Source organism: Pogona vitticeps, chromosome 6 (genome assembly GCF_051106095.1).
Source record: "Pogona vitticeps strain Pit_001003342236 chromosome 6, PviZW2.1, whole genome shotgun sequence".
In the NCBI taxonomy this organism is placed as follows: Eukaryota; Metazoa; Chordata; class Lepidosauria; order Squamata; family Agamidae; genus Pogona; species Pogona vitticeps.
Genome location: NC_135788.1, coordinates 108155196 through 108170711, shown reverse-complemented (window position 1 = coordinate 108170711; position 15516 = coordinate 108155196). Strand labels below are relative to the sequence as shown.

At 42.4% G+C, this 15516-nt stretch overlaps 1 protein-coding gene across 1 annotated transcript in view; it reads right to left on the bottom strand.

Moving 5' to 3' along the window:
• The window catches only part of BRSK1 (BR serine/threonine kinase 1), a 52220-nt gene extending 47103 nt beyond the window's left edge, over positions 1-5117 (bottom strand). Inside the window, exon 1 of the mRNA XM_020792663.3 lies at positions 4606-5117. Coding sequence (XP_020648322.1) covers positions 4606-4723 — 118 coding nt within the window. The 5' untranslated portion in view covers positions 4724-5117. The remainder of the gene's footprint in view (positions 1-4605) is intronic.
• Positions 5118-15516: the final 10399 nt, after the last annotated feature.

Here is a 15516-nt window from a genome sequence, read left to right as displayed (position 1 = left end):
TTTTTAGGGCTGGACCAAACATTAAGCAGGATGAAGTGACTGCCTCATTTAGGATGCCATAAAAGGTCAATAAGTTCTTTGCTATTTGGCATATTATTATATTTTTGTTCCCGTTCATGGTGAGAGGTTCTTGCAAGTTTTTCCGCGTCAGGAGCTTAAGTAACCTAGCTTCTGGATATTTTATACCTCGTTCTCAGGTAGCAAAGTGTCCTGAGCTGGCCTTGAGTATTTTACTGTTCATATACTGTACTTCCATTAACCAGTGAGAGATTTAACTGAAGGTTGCCAGCTGAAATCTGCAGAGTGACACTATTCCATTCAAAATAAAGATACAGAATATCATAAACCTAAGCAAGTCACCTACCAACATTTCAGTACAGCATCTCATAAAAAAGATAAAAAATAGGGATAAAGAAGCAGAAGTTTAGTAGGGACAGGTACTGGAAAAGATGGGCTGTCTCTAGCAGTAACAGTTGGAGTATATGGGTTGGCACAACGTTTTCCTCATTAGCAGCATTGGAGCATGCATGTGTAAGACTGGTATAAGCAGTGGTGCTCTGAGAGCAGGACTTTGGGAAAGATGTCCAGGGCTCCACTGATTAGAATGAACAGGAAGGCCCCCAAATGCCACAGGAAACACCTACCACAACATTTGAAGTCCATGAAGTACTACATTTTGCCATCTAAAGCATGAGAAGGAACCATGATAATTAAACTCTAAAAATCTAAAAATGACTCAAGTGGACTATTGGGTTAAGGGCATAATGTTTCAGGCAGAATGATGGGGCAGATTAGTAGTTTTTCAGCTCTAGCCCTCTGGGACCAGACTCCAAAAGGAAAAACCCACATGTAGAAGGGAAGTTACATATTCGTTTTTCTTTCTTGGCTTGCGGTCCATCATGCAATGGTTTCCTTGGTCCGAGGAAGCAGAGGAGTCCAGAAAATGGAAAACAGTGCAGAGGTGGGTTGATCTGCGCTATTGCCTACACACTGCGTGACTCCAAGAGGATTCTAGGTCAGCTGTCTTGGACTTCAACTCCCAGAAGTCCCAGGTAATGTGGTCAATGGTCAAAGATTCTGGGATGTAAAACATGTTGACAGGTAATAATTGACAACCACTAGACTAGATCCAGGATGTCACTCCATAGAGCGGCTCCAGCATTTTTATCTGATGCTGATGACCCTCCTAAGTTATTAAGACACCAAGTGAGGAAAGTTAATTACATTCCACACATTAAGAGTTACAGCTCTCTTTGGACTTTATATATTTGTTTACCGTAATTCTATGAGCAAAGATAATCTAAACATTGTCTTTTCATGTGCCACAGATCTCTCAACATCCACAAGGTAAGCTATCATCATCATAATCATAATTGTGTCATCAAGTCAATTCTGACTTATGGCAGCCCCTTTCAGGTTTTTCTAGGTAGAAAGTCCTCAGAAGTTATATATTATTCTGGAGGCATGCTAGAACTATGCAGCTTGCCCAGGCTGGCTCTCCTATCTGAAATCACAGCAGGGAATCAAACTCCCAACCTTTGGCTTTACCATCAGACACCTAACTCCCTGAGTTACAACCTTTTATAAATGGTTGGCATAAGGTAAGAGAAAAAGGGGGTTGTACATATATATTTTTTAAAAAACGTGCTTATCTCTGTGTTGCCTGCTCATATTTTTGAAATCCAGCTCTGTTCCCTACAAATACTTTATAAAAATTGTAGCAAGTATTCTAAGTTTGACAGACATGCCTATGTTATATTCAGCAAGTTGGATTTAGATGGAGTTAACCACATTTCATTTCCAAAAAAACCGGAGTCCCATTGGCTTCCCCATTAATTTCAATGGGACTAAACGTGTAACTAATCTTTTCTAAATCCACCCCAAAGAGATTTCACCAACTGGCCTCCCAAATCAAAGATGATCAAGTGACTAGAGTCTAGCAACTAAACCAAAACACTGAAATGCAAAAACAGCAGCCTACACAATGGATCGCAGCTACAGCATTTGAGATTTTTGGCCACTACTGGTGCAGTATTTCAGGTATAGGAGCATATACTAACTTGTTCCTATTTCTAAATATATAAAGAGTGGTAGAATATACCAGATGGGCAGGATATAAATCAAATAAATAAATAAATTTGCCATTTTTCTGCCTAGAAATACTATTTTTTTCCCCAATGTGCAAATTGTTTCTTGATTGCATAGGTATACACGCCTTTCATCACCCACATACCCCGCTCACTCTTTGGAGAATCCCAGCTCACTGTCTTCTACAGTGAAAAAGAGAAAGTGAACACAATTGGGAAGGGATACACCGAATGTTTTGATTTTTACTTCCACCACAAACATCCCTTAGGTGACCTTGGGCAAGTCACTTGTAAAAGGGCTTAGCTGTTCCCTATTAAGGCACTTGACTACACAGAGGATGCTCCCAATAATAATAGTGTCCCTTTTCAAAAGGGAACAAGGGAACACTCCTTAAAAACAGGGAAAAGAATGTCAGGAAAACAGTGACAAGATCATCTGACCAAAAAGAGAGAGAGAGAGAGAGAGAACGAGAACTGTGCTCTTTTGAATGAGGCATTAGTTTGTCTTTCTCTTTCCTCTTTCCGGGGTACAGCAAATAACTAGGCCTTTCCTCCCCCAAATCGGCAACAATCTCCATCGTTCTGTCTATCCATTTGGTCTGATTCCTGAAACATCTTTGCGTGAACTGCCTCTGCCACAGTGGAGAACTGATTATTCAGCAGTATCCCACCCTCCCTTATCCCCTAGTGCCTCATCTGCCTCTTACACCTACCTGCTTCAGATCTTTATTATGATGATGACTATAATACACGCACACAAATACACACTTCTCCTGGACATGTTCACACATAAACATCCTGGGTCTGTTCTTCCTCTGTCACAATCTCTCCCCTCCCTCCCCCTGCCACTGCAGTAACCCTCTCTCTTTTTTTTTCAGCCACAACATTTGTTGTACACACAGACACACACAAACTGAGAGAGAGAGAGAGAGAATGAGAAAGAGAGGCAGGCCTGGCAATTTGGGTTTTCCTGCATCATTGCAGAGAGAGACGGATGGAGCCTTCCACCTCCCATCCTAAACCGTCCATCTAGCAACCGAGAAAGGGAGGGATGTGACAAAATCGGTCTTCCTTCGCTCTTTGTCACATAGCTCAGCCATAGGCATTTATTCAAACAATCTCTCTTGTAACCAAACCCAATAATCTAAACCGCACAATCGAATTGGCTTCCCTGCAAAGAGTAGGGGGGGAAAAAAATCCTCTTCCATTCATCCAGAGTGCTGCAGCAGAAGAAGAAGACTGGGGGGAGGGAGAGAAATCTATAGGCTTTTCCGGAACACACACACACACACACACATATACACACACACACACAGAGCCGGCACCACTATCACTCTCAACAAGGTACAGTAATGATGGAGAGATGAAACAGAAAAGGATGCTCAGGTGCACCCCGTCCCAATCTCGCTTAAATATTTGGGGCATTTACTGTATTCTGGTGCTTTTCTCCCTTTTCCTAATCAACCTTGGTCATTGCAGTAATTCCCCCCCCCTTAAATTAAGGGATCTCCTCACCTAATTTTTTTTTCTGTTTGAGGCCCCAATTGCTTTGGTCCAGGAACCTGAAAAAAAAGGCACTGACCCTGACCCCGATCTATGAAAGGCGGGTGGCCCACTAGCATCTTTCCCATTCCAAGCTCCATTTACATATTTGTGTATACATGGACATCCACATCCATACACACACACCCCTTGGTCCTACCACATACACACTATGGCACCCTACAATGACGAAACAGGACTGGCCACTCAGTGGGAACATGCTGACACCCCTTTCAAAGCCTAATTCTGGAAGGAAGGAAGGAAGGAAGGAAGGAAGGAAGGAAGGAAGGAAGGAAGGAAGGAAGGAAGGAAGGAAGGAAGGAAGGAAGGAAGGAAGGAAGGAATTGTATGTCTGCCTACTACCTCTAAAGCAAACTATTTATCTGCCATCCACATGCACGCTGAAGAAATTCCAAGAGCCTAAAAGGTAAACCCCACACATAAACCTTTTAACACCCCTACCCTTCTAAGATCCCTTCGCCAATATCCCAAAGAGAAATTGACACAGCTAAGGTGCTCCAACATCACCAGTTCTGTCTCCCTCTTTTACAGCCACCATTTCCCCAAATAGGACTTTCCTCCCCAATCCCCCCCCAAAAAAAAACCCTCCAGGAAAGCAAGAACCTAACCTTCCCCTTAATGCCACCCACCCATCTATTTAGTTTCCAAATGGGCAATACCTCATCTCTCCTTTTCCTGATCTCTCTCTCTCTCTCCTACCTCCATTCTGCAGTGGGACAAACAGTTCTACTCCCTTCCCGCAAGCCCAGGCCAATTTAACCTCAATCACCCTCTCCAATCCCTCAGCTCACCCACCATGACAGATGCAGGGAAGCCAAAGGGGTGGGGAAAGGTTCCCCCACCACCACCATCACCACCACCACCGCTTACCCAGAGAGGATTCCATCCTGCCCATCCCCATGGCATCAGGCCTGCTCTTCCAACGCACCCTCCCGCAAAAGCACCAGGTACTCACCGGTCTGCCCCTTTCCCAGGGTTTTCTCCAGCCTGTAGGGCCCCACGTACTGAGCGTGCTGCTGGCTCTGTTGTGGCTGGTAGGGGTGGACCCCACCTGCCTCCTTGCCACCGGACATGGCTTTTGTCTGTCACCCTTCTGAGCAACAATAAGAAACAGGGGGGGTTGGGGTAGGACGGGGAGGGGAGGGGAGGGAGGGGAAAGGAGAGGAGAGGCCCCCCTGAAATCCTTCCCTATAGGGACAATGCTGGGGCCGGCATCCTGGCAAATTTAGCGAGAGGAGGATGCGCTGGGCATCAGGAAAGAAAAGGGAAGGGGAGGAGATAAGCGCAAGGATGCTACAGTCCGGGTACCAGCATCCTCCAGCTGGTCCAGCCGAGGCTGTTGATGCTGATGCTGGATGGTAGAGGTGCTGCTGTGGATGAAGGATGCTGGCAGAGAGGCTGGGCTGGGCTGTTCTGGTCCTTCGCCTCCTCTCTCACTGCAATCTGAAGGGATCTCTCAAGCTCTCCCCTTACATCAGCATCCGGGCAACTGGGTGACACACACAATCCGGGTTAACCCTTGGCGGAACAAAGACAGCGCCTCCTCCCCAGGCGGCAGCAGCAGCAGGGCAGGGGGAAGGGGGTGGGGATTGGGGGCGGGCCTGTGGGGGGGGAGGGAAAGACGGGGTGGGGAAAGGCTTGAGGAGGGGGAGGCAAGCAGCAGCTGGGTGGGAGGGTTAACTAGGGATAGGACCTCTGTGTGTGTGTGTGTGTGTGTGTGTGTGTGTGTGTGTGTGTGTGTGTGTGTGTGTGTGTGTGTGTGTGTGTGTGTGTGTGTGTGTGTGTGTGAGAGAGAGAGAGAGAGAGAGAGAGAGAGAGAGAGAGAGAGAGAAGGGAAATTATGCCAGGTGTCTTGGGAGGCAAGGGAACATTTGCAGCTGATGGTCCCTTCAAGCTATTGTTGGGATGATTTTCTGTATGCACAATTTGATGTGCTGTGTGTGATAGAGACAGACGAATAACTAGATTTGTTTCAAAAAGCTGTATGTGATTGTGTTATTTTAGGAGGGGGAAGGGATCAGAATCTTTGTGTGCATGGCCATGAGATGCAGACTAACTCCTATTGTATGCCAAAGAGATCAAGTAATAATCACACTCCAGACTGATTTCTTTCCATCTCTCTCTCTCTCTCTCTCTCTCTCTCTCTCTCTCTCTCTGACACACACACACACACACACACACACACACACACACACACACACACACACCATGTATTCTGTGACTCTGAAACACATATCTCAACAATGTGCAGAACTCATTAGTTCTGCATAACCGATCATTTGCCACTCCAGTACTCTGCATGAAAACCCATGGATGCATATCTGAACCAGTAGGACAATTGTACAATCCAGTACACAAGACAGGTCCCTTCCATGTCTGCCTTGGGTACGATTCTGGATTTGTGTCTAGAGATCAGTGGGTTTTTTTTTTGTGTCTAGAGATCAGTCTGGAGTGTGATAGCACTCCGCTGCTGCTGCAGAGAATACTTAGAAGAGGGCTCCAGTAAGGGACAGAGGTCTGTGGCAAGTTAATCTGTTCACACCTCACTGGTGCCAAGTGTGGACAGAATGGCCAAAATCTTGTTGCTTGGTGTAGTAACTTGCACTAGAGTAGACCCATTGAATCAATGGGGACTTAGTGAGTCAATGGCTCCATAAGTTCTTTCATTTAAACGGCTTCACTCTAATTACAGCTTACTTTGGCATAGTAAACTGCAGTTAGAGTAGGCCCATTTGAATCAATGGAAGTTTCAAAGGAATTGACTCACTAAGTCTCCATTGATTCAGTGGATCTACTATATTGTACTTTATCATGCTAAGCAACAGGATTTTCACGAATGTCTTCACTAGTGGAGCTTCCTAATGTATTTACACTAGACTTCAAGTAGTGACCACACCTCTCCACACCTTATCCGTGCAGCCAGGTTTTGGAAGAGCTTTTGCTTGGTTCCAACTAATACTGCTTCTTTGTGTTTGGTTTCAGAGATGCTTATTTTGCTCCCACTGCCAATGGTAGTATTGAGTTAGTGCCCCGATCCACAGATTCTTGCACTCTGTGTGTGGTGTATATACACAGTGGAACAAATCCTTGTGTACTCTTCTGCGGAACAACCGATCCTTGTTAATAGGATGAAAAGGGCCCAGTAAGCAGAAAAGGGGAAAAGAACAGTCACTGTGTGTATTAATGTTTGACTGTGCATGTATGTGTTCATATGTATGTGCCCATAGATATATATATATATATATTCAGATATACAAACATCAATGTGGAAGCACTAGAATGCAGTTCATCAAGGTATACGACTCCGTTTGTTTTTTGTTTAAATAATGACAAATGTTATCCCCCCACCAAAACAACAACAACAACAAATCACACTAATATGTTAATTAGCTTATCATTGCAAGCTATCATACCTGTTAAAGTAGGGATTATTACTGGCTGGATTTCAGCACACAAACCCCAAAGGTCACTATCATTCCATGCTTCTCTGTGTGGGCAAAAGAAATGAAAAGCACTTAATGCTCCTGATCAAGTGGGTCATAGTCGATGAAGGCTTACAGTATAATAAGAGTATTATTCTTCAAGGAGCCAGAGGACCCTCTCGATTCTTTGTGCTGGAACTGATTGACACGTTTTCCTGAACATTACCTTGCCATTCTTAGCATACAGATCTTGGCTATCTAGGAAGTTAATCCAGGTAAGTCCTGGCTTATTAACTGAATGAGAAACAATCATCTCATACCAGAGATCTATAGACGATGCTTTGGAAGACTCCTGCTTGAAACTTATAAGCCTTTCAGCTGACAATGGCAGGCCACAGGCAACCATGTCATGACTCAGTGTAATGAGAGGGAAGTAGCCTCTCTGCAAAAGCAGACGTAGTTATTCAGAAACAGTTGTGAACCATTGATGACGCAAGTCCATTAATGGAAACAGAAAATACAAAAACCCAGATAACTGTGACCACTGCACTGCCCTCGCTGTCTGATTGGTAGTAGGACTATGGATTCTCATTTGATGATGTCTGTGACTTCACATACACTACACAATACCCCACCAATCCCAATTTTAAGTCCCTTGCTCCAAGAAACCTGTTTGTGTTGCTTGTGTATTTTAATACAGTAAGAGTTTACACACTTGGTTGTACTTGCTCTCCTCTTCCATTAAAAAAAGAGAAAATCCAAAACAATTTGAGGAGGGAGAGTTTTGGTAACTCCCATTGTTACTCCTGAGTAGACTCACCGGATCAATGAGATTTATGTAATTGTTGACTAACAGTTGATTCAATGGGTTTACTCCAGTTGGAACTAGCAATTGGAGTTTTTCAAACTCAGTCAGAAGGCTGTTCACACTAGCTACTGGAAGACACAATGCATGTATTTAATCTTCTCTGTAGCCAACTTTCCACAGGAGCAAAAAGAAAAGAAAAGAAAAGAAAAGAAAAGAAAAGAAAAGAAAAGAAAAGAAAAGAAAAGAAAAGAAAAGAAAAGAAAAGAAAGAACAAGAAATGGAAAAAACTGTGGAAAAAGAAGAGCTAGGTATACCTGGAGACCAATATTATCTAAGGGTATGCAATAATTAATGAAGGAGAGTGGAAAATGGTTGACAAAAGCATAGAACAACCCTCTTTCAAAAAACATTTATTCTAATAGTTTTAACAGCACATAATTGACTTAGCACAGGTTAATTACCATGCTTTTATCATTTGCAGGTAACAGGTGGAGTAAGATTTGCTGGTGTTCTTCTGTAGAATCTGGAGTATCACAGATGTTGAATCTTAGTTGTGGGAATGCACTCCTTAGAGAAGTCCAGTTCCTGGTTTCTTCTCCATTTGTCTTTATTTATTTATTTATTTATTTATTTATTTATTTATTTATTTATTTATTTATTTATTTATTTATTTATTTTATTTCTATCCCGCCTATCTGATCATATTAGACCACTCTAGGCGGCTTACAGTAAAAACAACAATGTAATTTTAAGACTTTACAGCAGAAACGTAAATAAAAAAAAAATAAAGAACAGAATAAGAAAAAAAGATCGTCAAGGGTTTTCTGTTGGGAAGGCCCGCCTATACATCAATGTTTTTAGTTGTTTCTTAAAAATGCCCAGCGAGGGAGCCGCGCGAATCTCAGGGGGCAAGTTGTTCCAAAGGCGAGGACCCACCGCCGAGAAGGCCCGGTTTCTGGTCTTTTCCTTTCGGGCCTCTCTCGGCGTTAGGCTCCTCAGCCTCACCTCCTGGCTCGCACGAGTGACACGGGTAGATCTAGGTGGGAGAAGGCGTTCCGCCAAGTATCGAGGTCCTAAACCTTTTTGTGCAACTCTTATTTATTTATTTATTTATTTATTTATTTATTTATTTATTTATTTATTTATTTATTTATTTATTTATTTATTTATTTCATTTGTGTTATTGATATACAATAATCGCAACAATATACAATAATCACATGAGAAATTATACTAAAAGAATTAAACACCTATCAATATTAAAACCACAAGTGAATACATTTTTAAAGCATTTAGCATAGGCATCCTTCAGTCTCGAGAGACTATGGTAACATGCTCTGAATTGAGGAGTGTCCTCTCCAGAGCATGAAGCCTGGGTAAAGGAATATGAAGGATAGGCTGTTACCCAAGCAGCAGATCCCCCCTCTCCACGTTGCTGAAATGGTCCAATGGAAAGGCAAGAGCCAATACAACTGCTTCCAGCAACGTCGCAGGAGTTGGCAGAACAACACAAACTGCCTTCGGGATTCCGGCTCCGGATTTTGCCTCTAGGTTAACTCCTGATGCCTTTTCCGTTAGTGGATATAGCCACAAGGCAGTGGAGGTTTGAAATCGGAGTTTTCCTTCTCCTAGATGGGCTGCCTTCCATGGCTGATGAGCCCCACCTACCCGGCCTGCTCTTTAATAGTGTGGAAGTATGATCTGACCCTTAAAACATTCCTGCCCCCCAGGTGTATGCAAATCTAATTGGCTTTCCTATTTACCATATTAGGGCCAGAGACAGAATCAGAGAATTTGAGAATTTCATGTGCCGTTAGGCACACAGTCCTGGGAAACGCTCATTTAAAGCAGAAAGCCCCATCCCCCAGGCCATGTGGTGGGGGAGACCAAAAGAAAGCCCAGGAAAAAAAAACTCCTCAGCAAAATGTCCATGCAAACATACTGGCCTTCAGCCTCAGCCCAGCTTCCTAGGGAAAACCATTTAGAAATCTGTAAATTCAGTACATAACAGCATTCCAAAACAGCCCCCCCCCCATTGCTTAAAAGCCTATCTGAAAAGTCTTTGCCTGTATGTCAGAAGGACAAGAGGGAGGGGGGCCAACCTGGCTTCTAAAGGCAGCACATTCCAAAGTCTGGAAGCAGCCACTGAGAAGACCCTCTCTTGTGCCCTCAATAAATGAGCTGGGAAGTTGGTAGAACTGAGAGGAGGGCCTAATAATAGGATTAATGTTTTATTGCATTAATATTTTATTGGCTGGTTGGATAGCGCCGTGGTTTAGGTATCTTGCTGCAAAGCCAGAGGTTGGGTGTTCAATTCCCCACCGTGCCTTCTACGAGTAGAGCCAGCCTGTGTGGTCTTGGGCAAGCTGTATGGTGCCCGGGCAAACCACTTCTGAGTATTTACTACCTAGAAAAGGATTGCTATAAGTCAGAATTGACTTGACAGCACATGTTTATTATGATATTATTATTATTATTATTATTATTATTATTATTATTATTATTATTATTATTATTATTATTATTATTATTATTATTATTATTATTATTAGTATTAGTATTAGTATTAGTATTAGTATTAGTATTATTATTATTATTATTATTATCATTATCATTATCATTATCATTATCATTATCATTATCATTATTATTATTATTATTAAAAATATCAAGCACAGTCAATCAAAATTATAAAAACATTGACTGGTATCATATGATAAGTTTTAACCAAAATCCTAAATATCTGTTAAATATTGGCGCAGTATGTATGCTGTTCCTAATATTGCCGGTTTTTGTAGCTGATGGTATTATTTCTGAGATCTGCAACTGCTTATAATACTATGTGAAATTTCTTGATATTATTCCCAAAGCCCCAATGACTACAGGACCACTGACATATGTTTCATCCCCAAGCAAGATGTTTCGATTTGCCAGGTCTCTGTATTTTGTTAGTTTTTCCAATTCTATGTTTTCAACTCTGGCATCCCCAGGAATTGCCATGTCAATGATCTGGACATTTCTTTATTCTATTACTACTGTGTCTGGTGTGTTATATTCAAGGTGATAGTTTGGATCTGGAAAATCCATAGGTTCTTGACGTCATCATTTTCTGAAACCTTCTTTACCTGGTGTTCCAACGGGTTTTTGGAAGATGGCAAGTTATATATTTTTTTGCTATAAGTCAGAATTGACTTGACAGCACATAATTGTTGTTGTTCCAGCTACTATTGCTGGAAAAAGTAGGTACAGTATATGGAACAAAAGATTTCTCTGGGAAGTGCTCCTGTTCAGTGTTCCAGCCACCCAGTGTCTTCCCTGAGATATTTCATTCTGTGCCCCCTCCCAGTCTTCCCACTTTCCCCCACCAGCCAGCTTTCCGTGACTGATCAGTTCCTATTAGTCTGATCTGGTCTGCTTTCTCTGTCTTTCTCTTAAGAAGTTGTGTTTTTTTTCCCTTTCCAAAATTGTATGCTCCTGCAAACTTTACACTTTTCCCAGTTGCACCCTTGCAGATGGTGCTATTGTGGCTACATAAGGATCCACGCTTGGATGATCTTCACTGTATTAATAAGTTAGTGATGGCAATGATGATTACAGAGTGATCTTAATTTGATTTCTACCCCAACTTGTGTCTTTTTTTTTAAACCACCCAAAGCAAAGTAAATAAAATCAGAAAAATACAGAGCGAGAAAATGTCATTAAAAAAAAACAAATATCAGAGATCACATCACAAGCAAAAAAAAAAGTTCCAGCCATTTGAGATCACTACAAAATACATAATAAAATCAAGATTCTTCAAAAGATCTACCTTCCTAAAATAAAATAAATAATGTGCTGGCTTTTTCAGCATTTGGACTGCAGGTAAAGTGATTTTTAAAAATTTCTCCTCCACCAACAGTTTTGTTTCTGACTGCTTTTTTTTCACTGTGCCCATGTTGTACTTTTAAGTCCTTCCTTGGAACTGCTATTCTGTTCCTCTGATTATTGTTTTTACGGTTGACAGTGTTATCTGCCTTGAAAGTCTCTGGACCAAGAGACACAGTACTGGAAATCAATAAATAAAAGCAGAGAAAGGTTTTAGGGGGTTGGGAGAGCCATTCCAGTGATGCCCCCTTTAACAGCTGGATTTCACCTCACCATTGCAATCTTTTCTCTTGCCTCTGGGAACAAAAAGAGTGAAAAAGAAAGACACAGGACACAGCCAGCAGGACAGGAAGATGGCAGCTGACATTTGGAAAGAAGATATGATGAACTTTCCAGTTGTCTGCAAGGCAGAAAAAATCTCCAATTCTGCTCTTCCCCACCTCCACCCCCCAACCCCCATTTGCCTGGTAGTTCAGTCTGTCTGGTTCAATGCAAGCCAGAAATCTAGGACAGTTTATTTTTATTGAGACAGAACTTTACATCCATTCTGTCTCTTGCGTGCGGATCTGTGCATTCTCCTTATAATTCTTTACAGAATCCCCAAACACAGTGGCTCATTCTTGGGACAAAGGATTCTGGGAATCCAGATGGAGGACAAAGCCAGGTGGACATAGTAAAACATTACTCAATAATTGCATGTGATTTTGGGAGGTGTTTGGGAAAGTTACTGTTTTGGGACAATAAAGCCCAGAATCCACTTACCAGCATATCCAGTGGTAAGGGGATTATGGGAATAGTAAAAAAGGTACCTTCTCCAAGCTATGGGTCTGGAAGAGAATGAAAATTCCCAGCATAGTAACTGCATCTTGTTTCAAGTCTGTTATCTCCAAGCAAAGCATGCTCATAGGTTAAACCAGGCTCCCAGTAACCAAACCAATACCATCCAGATATGCCACATTCCATCATTGCAAACTACAAAACATGTATCACATTTTACAGCGGGGGAACCCTGAAACCAAAATGCAACAAGCCCATTTCAGCCCGTGCATCCGTGGCAGCTTATTTCTGTGCCTCTACTTCATTTCAATCCGCACTCAGTCCTTGCATGCCAAGAATGCAGATACAGTTGTAAAGTGCAGAATGTAGAAATGTGCACTGTGTACAGTACTTTGCAGTGCCGTCTAAAGAGGACCCTTGCAAAGCCGTTGTTCTCCCAAGTCTAAACAAATCAAAAGAGAGAGGTGTTGCCATCCAGATGTTGTTGAGTAGCAAACTCCATCACTATTGGCTATTCTGTCAGAGGAGCTGAAGTCCAGTAACGTCAGGTGGGCCATACATTCTCCATTCCTGGCCTGATCCAGTGACACCACAGGTTGAAGTAAATAAAGGTGGCTTTCTCTTCTCTTTTAGGTAAGACCATCTTTCATTTGAAGAGCTGTCAGCACACATTGTCCTAAAATAATAGGGAGGGAGGTAAAGTCCACAATGAGCACCAGAACAGCAGATTCAACAAACACACGCGTTATCTGGCCGCCGGCTTCCTCATTGCAGTGTGTAGTATAGTGTAAGTTACACTAGTGTATAGTGTAAGTTACACTATAGTACTGTATAACGTACACTGAAACAGTGCCGTCTACGTTAGCTTGGGCACGTCGTGAGAATGGCTGATGGTCGGATTCCAAAATATCTCTTGTATGGAGAATTAGTGCAGGGAAACCGCCCCAGAGGGAGACCACAGATGCGATACAAGGACATCTGCAAGCGGGATCTGAAGGCCTTAGGAATGGACCTCAACAGATGGGAAACCGTGACGTCTGAGCGTTCAGCCTGAAGGCAGGCGTTGCATCATGGCCTCTCCCAATTTGAAGAGACACTTGTATAGGAGGCCGAGGCAAAGAGGCAGTCCCGAAACAAGCAAAACCAGGGAGCTGGACAAGGGACAGATTGTACTTGTCTTCAAGGTAGAAGAGATTGTCATGCTCGAATTGGCATTCTCGGCCACACTAGACGCTGTTCCAAGACCTCCATACAGAGCATGTTACCATAGTCTCTCGAGACTGAAGGATGCCTACTACTACACTATAGTTCTCTTTAAATGATAAAAATAATGTATAATTTTGCATCTGTAAGTATTCATTAGCATATGCTATTTTATATGAAACTGTGACCTCTTTTGTCTTCCTTTTTGATGAGATGTGATTGCTCCGTTTGAGACGCATACACTCTAGCGTAGCTCACAAGGCCTGTAGAAGCACCATTTTGTTGCAGGAAAGGAATTGTATACAGTACTGTACATACATACATACATACATACATACAGCCATCTGAATGAAAAACGCTTTTCAGTGGCTTGCTGTTAAACTTGCAGTTAAGATCCCTTAGGTATACAAAAGATCTGTTTGTGGTGGGTACAAAAAGTGCTGGAACTGGTTAGTTAATATGTATTAATACCATTGTGGTTTTTTTTTATTCTTCTCAGCATGTGGCTATGGGGATGGCACTTCTAAATGTACATTAGATTACTAGTGTCAGCAGTACAGACTAAAGGTCTTGCTCAACCTAAGACTTTTTGCTGACTAAGGTGAATCAGCCAATGGTGGTTCCACTCATTAACAATTACAGTACAGTACAGTGTTATAAGCCTCTACATTCTAATGCTTTTATTCAATTTCACAATTCCAGTCAGGGTTTCAGTGCCTTCAATCTGAATTTGTCTTCTTGACTGATTGATTAAATTCAATATGTCCAATTGTGCCCGTGGGGTGTCCAAAAGTTAGGACTGAGTAATCATCTGGGTTCAAAACAATTGTTTTAAAAAAATAACTTGCCCACCCACCCGTGAAGGTACATAATACCCAAATGATGTTATGCTTAGAATTTTGTACAGTATGTACTATGGATTCACACTCAACCCTAACGCTGACCTTGGACCAGTCACAAACTATCAGCCGTGGCCTACCTCACAGGGTTATTGTGAGAATAAACATGGAAATCACCCCATTGGCGAGCAAATCATCCACTAGAAGCATGGCCTTCTTTGTGATGGCACCAACACTTTGAAACCACTGGCCAGTGGGGCTGCCCCCTCCCTACCAACACTGAAAAGACTCTTGAAAACACTGCTTTATAGAGAGGCAACCTTTTGTTTACCTGCCCGGTTCTGCATTTTATTTTGGAATTTCTTCCTTTTTCCGGTGTTGTTGGAATCTTGTTTTACGCTATTTTACTTGTTTTTAGCCAACCATAAACCACCCAGACTGTTAGTGTAATGCACAAATTAAAGACACACAGAGAGAGATGGGGGACCACATAAGCAGCTTATGGAGGAGGAACAGAAGGCTGTACATACAACTAATAACGGCTCAGTGAGTTGGGTGAGTGATGGAGGCGGAGGTTGCAAGTTCAATTCCCCACCGCCTTCTGGTGAGAAATCCAACCTCTGTAGCCTTGGGCAAGCGGCAGCGTCCCAAAGTGGCTCCAGAAAAGGGGAATGGCAAACCACTACTGAATATTTTGTACTTCAAAAAACCCCGGAGAGGCTCGCTTTAATGAAGAATCAACTTGAAAAGACGTAATTATTAAGTAAAATACATATATTTATCAAAGTATTTTGGCACGTAAAACATCCCCCCATCTCTCCCCTTCCCTGGGGATTAAAAAGTAATAACACATCCAATAATTTTGCTCCCTTTTCACGACAACCCTTTCCCTTGCAACCTGAAGCACCCACCGCGCCCTGTTTGACTAAACCGGTGTTCAACCGGCGCCTAAG